The following is a 13,213-nucleotide window of genomic DNA, read 5'->3' as shown; positions in this document are numbered from 1 at the left end:
TGCATTATAGTCCTTACTAAGCAACAAGGAAGAATACTTACAGAGGTTTTTTTAGCTGTGCCTAGATTTACTTGCAGATCTACCACATTCTTACTTTTTCTTGGTAATTTATGTATGTATGTCTATACACAGACACGCATAAAAAAGGTAATAGCACATACACGTGCATTTTGTACTAGTTGCTTTTTGTCAGCTTGATTTCTAGTATTTCTTGACACGTACAAGTGCAGTAACTGTGGATTTCTGTATCCTAATTCTAAAATCTTCATATCTTACTGAGTTTGCATTTGTTTTAAATTCATATTCTCATTCACTATCATGCTGTTATCCCCAACCCCAAAAAAGGAGGCCTAAGACACAACCCTTTAAATCTATGCTTTTATTAAAATTTGTTTTCTATTGTCTTAAGAAATGCCTCTTAATAACATTCTCTCCAGATCAGTGATGCATCCAGGAGTAATCCAAGTGAGTTATTTACAGACTTAAAATTAGGGATGTGATTAAACAGAAGCTGCTATGTATTTATTGGGTTTGGGTTCCCAAAATCACAGAGTTGTCTATAATAGCATATTCCATGAAAGAAAAGATCATGTGATTACAAGTACTTCATGATTTCTTCCAGGATTTTTATTCATGTGTTGGCTCACCACAAGGTATTGTGTTGTCTATCGTAATTTTTACTCTGCGTCTTTGATCATTTTAATATGAAAATAAATGGGTAAATAATACATTTATATTTTGTTATGCAATAAAATTAAAAGAGCTGGTTCAAGCAAAAAAAAAAATTAATGATGATTAGAATGTCCTTGCTACCATGATGTGATGACATCTGATGGACTTTTTGGCTGCATAGTACAAATAATGATTACTTGAGTAGTCTTTGTTATTCTTGTGTACTATGGAACAAGTAGCTATTTCTGTACCTAGTAAGAGAAGGTTTGAAGTGTTATACTGCAATGACATTCTAAAAATATTTTAAGTCAAGACAGCACAGAATCTGAGTAAGGATTACAATTCTGATATTCTATATGACAGCTTACTTTAGTTTTGCACTTTTAGTGTGTACAGTAAATCCCATTATATTTGCAATCAAGCATAAAGTAATTATGCCATCTCCCTTTTATCACAGATTCCTTGCAGCTTGGAGTACTGGGATGAGCTTCAGAAATCATTTGTTGCATTCCGGGAATTCAGTCTATCAGAAAGCAAAGTCTGTGAACTACAGCTGCCCAGTATCAACCTTGTGAATGATCAGAAAGAGCTCATAGCCTCCGATCTGTGGAGGATTGTCCTGAACAGCAGTCAGAATGTGGCTGATGACCAAAGGTAATTTTAAAGGAGGAGGGAAACAGAAATGTAACGCTACATCTTGAGAAATCTTTTTCCAGATACTTAGGAAAAAAGATACTGTTTTCATATGCAGTAAGAGTAGCTGGTCTTAAATGAGATTGACTGTAGTTCATTTTCATGCGAGGTGATGGAGTGTGCACAAAAAGAGCTTTCTTTTACAAGCAGCCTGGCAGTGTCATTTCATCCATTTTCTGAATACAAGGTTTACTGAAAATTGTGGACAAAGAGGCCATATCCTGAAACCTCTTAGCTCCACAGGGCAGTAAAATTAGCTAATTATCAAAAGAAGGCTGAGGTGTAATCCATTGTATAACATAGTAGTAAACATTCTGCTTCCATGCACTCCCCATACATCACCTTCGTTCTGTCCTCAGTGCAAGTCAATGACTAAAATAAGCGAAGTGTCTGTTTTGAATGGATTAAACAGAACTGGAGTACTTCAAGAGCGTTACATAATTATTATTCATACAGCTTGCTTACTATGCTAACAGTGAAAAAATTTAATGAGTTTTTTCAAATGCTGGGGATCCATTTTTCTTCGTGTTTTCAACTGGAAACAATGTACAATGACAGATACTCTGCCTATTTGCATTCATTCAGTTTTAATTAATAAAGTAGAGTAAGAAGAAACAAGTACAAGTTCTCTTCACAAACAGCAGTGGAATTGCTTTCAAAGACTTTCTTAACATTTTGTAGCTGGAGCAGAAAACCCCACATGACCCTTTTGGATCATTGATATTTGCTGATTGTTGCTGCCTGTGTATGAACACATGCTTGAATGAGTGTGTAGCATCCACATGTATGTTACATGCAGCTATAGAATTCAGAGAAATCAGGAAATATGAACATGTCTAACAAAATCAATGAACAAAATTGAACATCTGGTTTCCATTAATAGTATCAGGTTGGAAATGATTTCTTGATGTTAATTGTGAAAGAATGCATTTTCATCATTGAGAAGTTAAGTGTTTTAGACAAGGTTAATTCCTCTGATTGTGGGACCTTGGCAAAATTGCCTTCCTGGTCAGCTTAACACCACAGAAATGTGAACTCGGTGGGAACTGAAAATGAAGTAGTGAAATTTAGTAGATTTTTTTTTTTTCATCAGGCATTTGGCACTGTAATCATGTTTATTGTTCTCTGCTCAAATAGGGTTCATCACTATATGCAGTATTTTTCATTCAGGGAGCTCTGATAAGCTAATGAGTTGTAATCCTTCAGAAGGAGGCTAGGGTTAAAAAGAAATACAGATAAGTAAAAAAAATACAGTATAAAACCAGTCTGGACTGTGATTAACATCAGAAATATTTACAGGACATTAATTAACCTGCCTAGAAGGTCTGACCTAATGATTTTCAGCTGGGAGGCTGCAGGCCTGCTCCACAATAGTGACCGTCTTCAGTAGTATCAGGGTGTTAAGTTATAAAGGGGTAGAAATACCCTAATGGCCTTGAGGTACCAGAAGACCCTAGGGCAGGCAATTGCTCTGGCCGCAGCAATGATATTAGAAGCCCTACGTCTTCCAGTTTGTGTGTGTATATGAAAAGCTAAAGCAGAAACTACAACTGAAAGAACAGGAATTAAACTGAAGCCTTAGCAGTTCACTGAATAGAATAGGGATGGCAGGAGAGGAAAGAAGGCGGCAAAAACCATGCACCACACTACTGAAGCATTTGAAGGTAAAAAAACAAGAGAAAGAGGGAAGTCAAGGGAAAGTGTCTTGAACTGACAGCTCCTTAGGCTCATGTACAGAGACTGCAGTCACTAGTCCTGACACTTCTGGTGGCCTGAGGAATTTATAATGATGTCAAGATGTGCAGTTTACACCTACATGAACTAACAGTAGACTGGGAATTTGACGATTCATGCAGGTAAGGGCAAACTCCATCCAGAATCCTGAAACCTGAGAGGGGTACATGAGGAAAACCTCTATTTTAACCAGAGAAAGGAAAGGTTATATTCCCTGTCTCAGCAGCAGTTCCAGATAGAAATTCAAACTGATCTCTATATTCAAGCAAGGCTGCACTGCAGGCTTTCTTAAGGACAACTGCAGGAAGGACTGGTGTGGAAGAAGTAGTCCTGACCAACCTGGAGTGATCCTCCTCAGAGAAAACTAACGGGTCTGAAAAGGAGCAGCTGTTCCTCAGAGATGAGGCCTTGACCGATGGTGCTTGGGCACACTGTCTTTGTTGGAAATAGAGCAAATCATACCAGTCACACGTCACTGGCTTGGAGGTTTTGAGACAGATTGGAAGCACTGAAATACATATAGTTACAGCTACAGAACAAGTTTAAAGTAACGGTTAAGCCCCAAAGGATCACATGCTGTTAAAGGGAAGCCTTGTTTAGCAGGTGGTGACAGATACTGCGGACCTGCAGAGAAGGCCAACCCTTCCAGACCCCTAGTAGAATTTAGGAAGTCCGTGCTGGTAGTAACTTTGCTGAAAATGTGACTTCATCAAACAAACATATTGCTACCGGCATGGATATTTTCTTGTTACCAAGCACCCTAAAATGTTTTCTGGATTCTACTAGATGAAAAAATGCCAAGCTTTTTTTGGTTTTGATAGAGAGAAACTGCGCCATGTCATGGTAAATTTCAGTGTTAGGCTTGTTCCTAAAGCAAGTGTTTAACGTGAGATCTTACAGACTTGTGAGAAGAGCCACAAGGAGCTGTGCTTAAAGCTAATACCGAGTAGACCAAGGAACTTCAAGGCTGAAGTATCTGTGAGTGAGAGAGAGAAGCAAAAACTGTGTAGAAGTTGAATCTCAGTTTTCCTGGAGACTCATAATGATTTGATATTAGTTACATGCTGTAAGTGTATGACTGATTAGCAAATTTAATTCATGATTAATTGTAAAGTATAAAAATGCTGTCTTGTCAAAGTTTGTTTTCTTAGTTTGATCCTGTATTTTGGGTCAGACTCTTAACAGCTGCCATATGCATGCAGCTGCTGCTCAATGATAATATTTTTTCCTTCAAATTCTGCAGGGCTTTTTTGATATGCTATTTATTAATACCAGAGAGCTGATCCTTTGTGTTTTAAGTACCTTATATTGCTGATTCCTAACATCAGTTATAAAGTATGAAACTTATGTGGCTCATGTGACAGGAAAGCAGCAAGGTTTGTGAGAAGATGTGGATCCAGCTGATACGTTGAGCAGTAGCTGGCAGGCTGAAGTACATCAATAATGAATATGGAAAGATGTCATGATCCAGATCCTGTGGTATGCAAGCTCTTTCTGAGATTGATCAGGAAATAATTAGATGTATAAAAATGAAGGAGCTATCTGAATAGGGACATAGTATATATGTGTGTGTTGTTTATTTTGTAGACCATTATTCAATGAATGTCTACGGTTTGAATGAACATTTATGAATGTTTATTCAATGAATAAATAAATCTTAAGTCCTAAGTGAAATAATTTAGCATCCCCTTGGGGATTTACTGTAATGTCTATGGAAGGAATCATATATGACATCCATGACTGTTTATGGAAGACCTTAAAATAGGGATTAAAAGGAGATTGTTTTTATAGATTGCATTTTCATGTTGCAGGACTGGCAAATTATAATCAAAGTTACTTTTATTTATAGCTCTGTTTGGTTGGTGAGACACTGAAGCCCCTCCCTGGTTTGCTTGGGGGAGGGGTTATCATTCTTTGTTTAAATGAGTTACATTACAAGATGTTTTATATATTTGTGTATCTCCTGTGTAATGTAAACAGTATTTTTATAATTACTGACATACTAATGTGAAATAGTAATTGAAAATGCCTTAAGATACAAACCATGAAACAAGTAGAAAAACTTTTAAATAAGCATTAAATTGCTACTTTTTTAAAATTAATGTGAGGAATTGTGATCATGTTTCTTGCTAATTGTTTTAGCTTTTATTCAAAGTAAATGATGTACTGGATTTTGACCTCTAACAATTTGGGTTCAGACCAGCATTTGAGTCATAAATTAAATGAGTTAAGTGGTCTCTTTCTTCTTCCCAGTGGATATTTTCCCATGTTGTGGTTTCATCACAAATGGCAGTTTTGGTTTAAATATTCCACTCTTAAAATAACAAGAATAATGCAGGTCACTGTTAAGTCATTGTTCCCAGTTGCCATATATTTAACTTGAACTGCTTTGCATGATGACTTTGAATGTAGGTATTTTCCATTTTAAAAATCCTGATATTTCACAGGATTTAAAAAAAAATCTGTTACTAAATACAGGTCAGCTTTATTTAGAATTTCCCTTGGTTTTGTTACACCCATCCCTCAGCATGTTGTGCCAAACACAAAGCAGTAGAAGCTGGTTATTCCTTTTCTCCCCAGCTGAAAAATTGTGGACAGTCCACACTGTGTTTTGTAGCTCCAAAGCAGCCAAGAGAATGTGGGATTTTTTTGATATTTTATTTATTTGATGTCCAAATTTTGATTTCACAATCAGATCTACCTCTCATATTAATGCTCCTACTATTGTTCACCAAGGCGTAATTGAAAGTTTCCTGGGTTTTCAGCTAACACCGCTTTATTTACTTGCGCACCCAGTATGTGATGGACTGTGTCTTGATTTCTGTGCTCTATGCAAGGTAAACAGAGAAAGTAGCAGTGCTAAAGGTCTGACAGAAGTCTACCTCAGCAAAAAGTTTAAGTGGGATTTAATTTAAAATTGGAGGGTCATGGTAGTGATTTTAAGGACTAGTATTCATTCAATATAATGATCTCTTATTACAGTTCTTTTTTAAGGCAATACTATAGTAATTTGGATGCTGCTTTTAGTATATTTTGTACTGTAACTGGGTTATGGACCCCTTCACAGATAAAACAGTAACACTTGAATGAAGTCTGGGCAGGTAGGAAAGCAGTGATGAAAGAATCCCTGTTGCATTTCTTTTCAGGTGATTTCTAGAAGGTGATCTCTCTGTAGAGTGACTTTGCCTTCTAAAGCATGGTATAGCCCACATTGTCCTGCCTCTCTCAGTCCTTCACTGCCAGTGCTTGTCCCTCCCTAGCATGGGAGAGGATGCAAGGCCAGTTCTGTCCCAGGGAGCAGCATTCTCCCACCCTCATTTTCCGTTTCTCTCTGGTTAGGTTCTTTAAGCATGTGGTCAGACTTTGAATTTTCTTAGGGAATCACTCCAGTGGTGGACCCTTTTGGTTTCCAAGCTAACTGTCCATGAGAAAACAAAACGCCGTTTTGAATCTTTTTGTTCCCAGCCTCTTAAGCAGTTATGAGTGAGAAAAGACAAAGGTCCCATCACAGTAAAATGCACAATCAATAAGAAGCAGGTATATAAAATTTGACTAAATAAGAATTTGGAGGGGTTTGGGTTTTTTTATTTTGTGAAAATATCCATCTTTAAAAAACATATCTAAGGAAATAAAAAGGAATAGGTTTCCAAGGAAATGAAATCTGGAATTTCAGAATAAACCTCTAATTTCAGAAGTAAATGTCCTTCCTTTGTACTGCAGTGAGTGTTATAACTGTTGTGCAAATTAAGTCTTAATTCAGAATATCAAAATGTAATTCTTTTTTTTAAAGTTCCTCATAGTTTGGTTAACATTTCTTTGCACCTCTACCCTTTTCCTATTTTCATTCCATATGTCCCTGAACTTCAGTTTCTAATCATAATGCAATGAGCAACAATTCTTAAAATATTGACAGTTATTCTGAGAGAACTAATCAGTTTCACGGGTTCAAAAGTATTTAATGGTCTAAATCAGCATATGAATGTTGGTGGCTTTTTGATTTGCTTCCGTGCTTTGTTCCAACAGTCTAAGGAATATCCATGGCAGAGCAAAGAAAAGCATCCCATAGTCCCATAGATATTCTAGTGTGTGAACACAAAGAATAATTTTATTTCCAAAGATGGCAGTTCTCAAAAGGCCTACAACACCATTTTTGAAATGAAACAGGCAATTTGAAAGGTAAAGCACAGGAAAGCAGCTAAAAATCTGATTAAGTGATCTATCTTTCATCCTTCACCGGCTTAATTCATTCTTAATATCCTGTCTTGATTCTTTGATAATTAGGTAATACAGTTGGGTTTTACTGCTACACAAGTATTTTAATTGATGTCTACAAATCTAAAGTTGAATTTAAGCTACAATATACCATACTAGCTAGTTACTATAACACAAAATAATACTGATTAGATTTACCTGTCCATGGAATTCTACACATTGGCAGCTGAACGTTTTGAGTACCCACTATATTTCTGCATAATTTTGCAGTAACACTCATGGAATTATGAAAAATTTGGTCCTAAAAGCCTAAGACATATTCCTTTGAAAACCAGTATTTGAATTTAAAATATCTTTAAAAGTCAATGAAAATCCATTCATGGTGCTTTATGAAAGCTAATTACTTTCTGACAGAGATAGTAAGTTAGCCTTACTTAATCTTTTGTTAAATTTTATTTTAAAAATACAAGCAGTATTTGATTGAGGACATGGACTCTGTTTTCTTGAACCAAATCTATGCTTTTAAACAAAAACTCTTCACTGTCAAACTGCAAAGAAAGTGAGAATAAGGAACATTAAGCGTAGATTTGGCTTAATTTAGATAGTTTATTTGTACTTCAGTGGTGTCTTAGCAACCTATAGAGTTGTGATGTAGTGTTAGTTTCTCTCAAGGGACCAAAAGATAATGCTTGGAAATTCATGGCGTCAGGAGCACAGCTACAAAAAAGACATCAATGGGGTGGCATTTTAAATGTAGAATTAATATGTTGTAATAGGTGCTAGTAAAAGGCTCCAGGCTGAGCTTGTAACACTTGGAGATTCTTTTTAAGTGATGACTGTAGAGTGAGAAGGGCAAAGGAAAGAAAGTTTACAGGGACAGGGTTTATGCATGGAAGTAGTTTAATGGCTGTGCACTGATTTCCTTAAAATAAAATGGAAAAAAAAATTTCTCTTGACCAGATTAACTTGTTTAAAGCTCATCCTTACAGCTTTAATAGTGGTAATGTACTCTGTTTAGCTATTTCAGCAATTAAAGATACCTGATATATTTTGGTTTTATTTTCTGTATATATGCTTCACTTCTGTGATTTAAGTGTTTCAGTTTATAAATTGAAAGTGCAGTGTGATAGAAGTATTGTTGGATTGCAGTCTCATCTGCTGTGCTCTGCTTGGAAAAAAATACATACACTAACATCAGCAGTTAAAAGAAAACGATGACATTGGCCATGTCAGCAAACCAACACGGCACATGGTCAAGTCCTACTGTAAGCAATAAAATCCAGGGAGTGCTGAACTACCGCTTTGTTATCTACCTTCTGCAGCTCAGAAAGTGAATCTGGCTCACAAAGTGCATGCGATCAGCTTGTAACCCCCACCGCGCTAGCAGCCTGTACCAGGGTTGACTCCTGTTTTACTCCGTGGTTTGTGCCATCACTGAGTGTGTCGATCCAATTTACCTGTTTGGAAGTCCACCTCTGCCATCATCTTGATCAGCTAGGCACAGGTACGTACTCCTTTATGTAGAAGAATAAAACCGTATAATTCATACATGCTGCTTATTTGCTGTTTTGCTGTCGGTAGTCCCCATTTCCTCATTTAAACAGGCATTCTTGAAATAAATTATCCAACAGCCAGCAGTGATACAGACTGAAAGGTAAAACTGATGACTTCTGTGCATTGAGCAAGTACATACGGTAGGCAGTGGGACTGGCTGATCAGCCCCCTTCCTCCCTCCATAGTGGGTAACTGTAGAAGCCGTCCGTTTTTCGTAGTCTGATTAGTGACAGCAGGTGCCATTTCAGTTTTGAGCCATCCTAGTGAATGAATTTGATCTTTTAAATTTTCCAGCATATTAACAGTACTATTAAAATATTTGATGATTTTGCAACTCTTTTAGTAAGAATTCCTTGGAAGAGCTCTGAGAACTGCAGGTTTAACTGTTATTTCAATTATGATGACTTTTGGAGCTACATCTGGTTTTGTTCAGTGCTCTCTGTCATTGCATTAATGGCAAATACATTCCAAGAGATCTTTAGATTATTGTCTGATTTTCAAATGCCAGGAATGCTTTTCATGGAAGATGAGCAAATATCTTAGATAATTTTGACAGGGACAGCTTTCTTCATGAGTAGTTTTTGTGTTTCTGCAAGTATTACAATATATTCATTATCAAATCATACCAGGACTGACACTCAACATCTAGCAAATAATTTCTTGTCTATTGGCTACCTCTATCAGTACATAATCTTCCTCACTATTACACTCCAATTCCAGATGCTTGATCTTTAAAATTACACGTACTGGAAAAAGCAAAAATCAGATTAAAATCAAACCCAGCTGTTTCATTTTTCAACAGCAACTGAGTTTATGCTGATGCTGTTGTTGTTCTTGTTATAGCACCTAAAGGCCTTAAGTTTTGGGGCTCCGTTGTGCTGTGTTATATGTGAAGGGAGCATAAAACTTATTGTATCCATTATGCTTTTGTAGAATAATAGGGCTTGATCCTGGAAAGTGATGAGTGTTTTGGTTCCAAATCTGTAGAGCACTTGAGCATATGCTAATTTTAAGCATGTGAGGGGTTCCAGCAACATAAATAATAACATCAATGGAAAGACTCACATGCTTAATGTTACACAAGTGGTGTACGTGCCTCGCAGTGTCTGCTGCCACAGCGCTCAGCACTTTGCAGGACTTCAGTGAACACGATAAAATCTTTTTTATTATATATTTCTCATGCTTTAGTCTCAGGAAACTGTTTTGTTTAATTCCTAGTATTATGGGGTAATATGTTGCATCTCAGTGGGTTTGTGGTCTTGAACTCTGTAATTGCAGCAAAGACAATTTTCATGGTGGAGCCTGTTACCCTGTACAGTCACATGTCAGCAAATATTATATTGCTAAATTTTTTTTGTATTCATATTATGCTATGTGTGGAGTATCATCTACATCTACTATAGCAAAAATTCTCACAGTAATATGGTCTCTGCTCTGAATAGGTGGCAACGTGAAGTACTGTGGAATGTATACATAAAGCGGTTTGGTTGGCTGGTCTATTTGCCATGAAAGGATTTGAGTTTGCAGATACTTTTTGTTTGCAGCTGCTATTAATTACAGTTCTATTTTACATCTAATAAACAGTGTGAACAGGATTAATTTCAGATTTCAGAAATGTCAACTCTTCTATGAATTTTACTTGTTTTCATCATATGTACAAGCAGTTAAAATATAATTTACAAAAACATACAGAATGTGGCAATGGTGATGTTCTAGTCATTTGTTCTTTTACTTTTCAGCTCTGCCAAAGTTTCTGCAGCCATTTTTATCTGATAAGAACATGCCATCTGAACTAGAATACATGATAATTTCCTTGGATGAGCCTCATATATATCTTCGTCAGTGGAGCGATGAGTCGATGTTCCAGGAGATACAGTTTTCAGCTCAAGCTGACTGTAAACTTTTGGAGTGCCGAAACGTGACTATGCAGAGTGTTGTGAAACCTTTCAAAATCTGGGGGCAGACTGCTCTTTCAAGCAGCACAGTGGGAAGACTATCGGACTGCACGATAATGGTGGACCCCATTTTCATCAACTTTGGCCAATATGCACTTCATTCTCTAAATAAAGCAATTCAAGCTTGGCAGCAGGTATGCAAATACAATAATAAGAAAAAAATCTAGCTCTTGTGATTAATAGCAAATTAGAATACCAACTGCATTCATTAAAAATATTGCAAGATGTAAAAGCTTTAATTGGCACTAAAAGTGTTTTTTACTAATAAATGTTAATTCCATGATAGCAATGAAAATTAGGAGACAATGAATGCTATATGTAAAGGCAAATGTAGCCAGAACTGTTTGAGTTTCAGTGAAACTACATGGATTTATATCAGAATAATCAGAGTCTTGGTCTTGAAATGCATAATATTCCATTAATTTATGAAAAGGTGAGTGATGCGTGATACGTAAGCACAGCTCAGTCTGAGCGGTAGAGCATATTGTTTCCAGCTACTACTTCTATCCTTAGTGAAGCTCAACACTAGTTTCACATTACATTCTGTGCAAGCAGCATTAATGGCCGAAGCCAGTCCTGGCATAAGGAACCTTGCTTCTGCAATGACCCCTCGAAGGCCTGTAATTCCCTTACTCCACTATAGCCTTGAAATCAAATCATTCTCTTCATCTGCCTGAAGACCTATGTGGAGCCTGGGAATTAATTACCTATCATGGCACTACAATAACAAAGCCCCCAAAAAAGGATGAAACATCTGTTTTATATCAAAAAATTCTTTTTTAAGGGCATTCCACGGTTTTCTTGTTGCAAAAGGACATTCATAAAACAAGATCTAGTGTGATTTAAATCTTTACAGCTGGCTCAAATATCAATGTGAACAAAAATCTTTGTAGCTCCAATTGCTGGTTTTTGTCATATTTTGAACAATGCTTTTAATAAAAAACAAACATAGAAAGTATAAGAGAGTCCTTGGTAGGCGTTTAAACCCAAAATATTTCTTACTTGGTACTAGTCCCTCATCTAAGACATGTGTGGCAACTACTGCAAAATGGCCTTCAGAAAGGTCAGTTTCCTCTTAGGATGGAAAAAAAAAAAAGATTGCTCAGTCATAGCTATATATATAAATAAAATATGGTGCATAAATATTTAAATGTTTTAAACCACATCACAGTGTGAATGACTGACTGACTACTCTGTGCCTTGAAGGAATATTCTGAGCTGAAAAAGTGGAATTGTATATTTGATTAAGTAGAGCCATATGTCTCATAGTATATTGCTGACAGGTACATTCTATGAATAGTTGGTACTGATTTATACATGGATTTGGCAATGTTAACATGAGCCACAGGAGGATATACTTCTGTAATTGTTGCTGTAATTTTCTCGTTTCCTCTCATGTCAAGGGTACTTGCCACCATGTTCTGATGTGGTGGGTATCTAACCCTGAGTATTTGAGATTAAAAACTTGCATCGCTTTGAAATTAGGGAACAGTTAACACACAAGTGGGTTCAGAACAGCTTATTAAATTAATTGTTACCAAGATATTTTGTATGTGGCTTTACCTCCAGGTTTCGGGGGGTGGCACATACTGCACAGGGAGGGAGTGAATTTCCCAGTGATAAGCCCTGTTTGATGTTTGCTGTTCGCACAAAATACAGTATAAATGCTGCCAACTAGAAGCGTGAATTTAATAAGCAGGAAAGGTTATTAGAATTCTCCACATATTTTTTACTGGATTAATATCTGAAACAAGTGATGTTGTAGTCAGTGGACAGACAGATGAAGCATGAAACAATTTGGCCCTGCACCTTTAGGTCAAGAGTTCAGGATTAACAGAAGCCTCTGTCAGTGTCTTTGTTTCCTAGATATGGACTGATTTTTTTATTATTTTTTTTAAGTAATGATGAACATTTTGAAAGTAGATTAAGCTTAAAAAACACCAGGCGTACAACTTGCTTTATACTTGTAAGTCACATGTTGAAAATCTGAGAGGATTAGCACTTTTTAAAAACAGTTTCCCCTTTTGACATATTTCACTGTCTAATCTGAAATACCTGTTTAAATACAAGCAGTATCAGGCTAATGCACATCTAAATGCAAAGCTACAGTCATGGTTTTAATAATCAAATAACTGGGTGGTGAACTTCCAAGATTGTTATTAATTTAGTTTTATTATTTAATAACAACATCGTACAGAGTATCAAGTGAGATAGCAAATGCATGTCTCTGTGGGGGGAGGGTGTTTTCTCCTATGTCTTTGTGCATTTAAACCTTCACAAATTGTTTTATAGCATTAGTGCTTTGTGATGTGTAGAGACACAGGGTCAGCTGAGAAAACAGCTCCCCAGGTATGGTACTAAGTGAGTATTCCTGGGAAAAAACTATTCCTTTG

The 13,213-nt window shown here is 36.5% G+C and overlaps 1 protein-coding gene across 5 annotated transcripts in view; it reads left to right on the top strand.

Moving 5' to 3' along the window:
* Positions 1 to 13,213, top strand: part of VPS13B (vacuolar protein sorting 13 homolog B) — a 478,367-nt gene that overhangs the window by 413,034 nt on the left and 52,120 nt on the right. For all 5 annotated transcript variants that reach the window (XM_055706070.1, XM_055706071.1, XM_055706068.1 and 2 more), the window contains 3 exons: positions 1,130 to 1,326; positions 8,634 to 8,815; positions 10,605 to 10,954. In XM_055706070.1, coding sequence (XP_055562045.1) covers positions 1,130 to 1,326; positions 8,634 to 8,815; positions 10,605 to 10,954 — 729 coding nt within the window. The remainder of the gene's footprint in view (positions 1 to 1,129; positions 1,327 to 8,633; positions 8,816 to 10,604; positions 10,955 to 13,213) is intronic.

The sequence above is a fragment of the Falco cherrug genome, chromosome 3, assembly GCF_023634085.1.
Source record: "Falco cherrug isolate bFalChe1 chromosome 3, bFalChe1.pri, whole genome shotgun sequence".
Classification (NCBI taxonomy): Eukaryota; Metazoa; Chordata; class Aves; order Falconiformes; family Falconidae; genus Falco; species Falco cherrug.
Note: the sequence above shows the minus strand (reverse complement) of the source record. Positions and strands in the feature narration are given on the sequence as shown.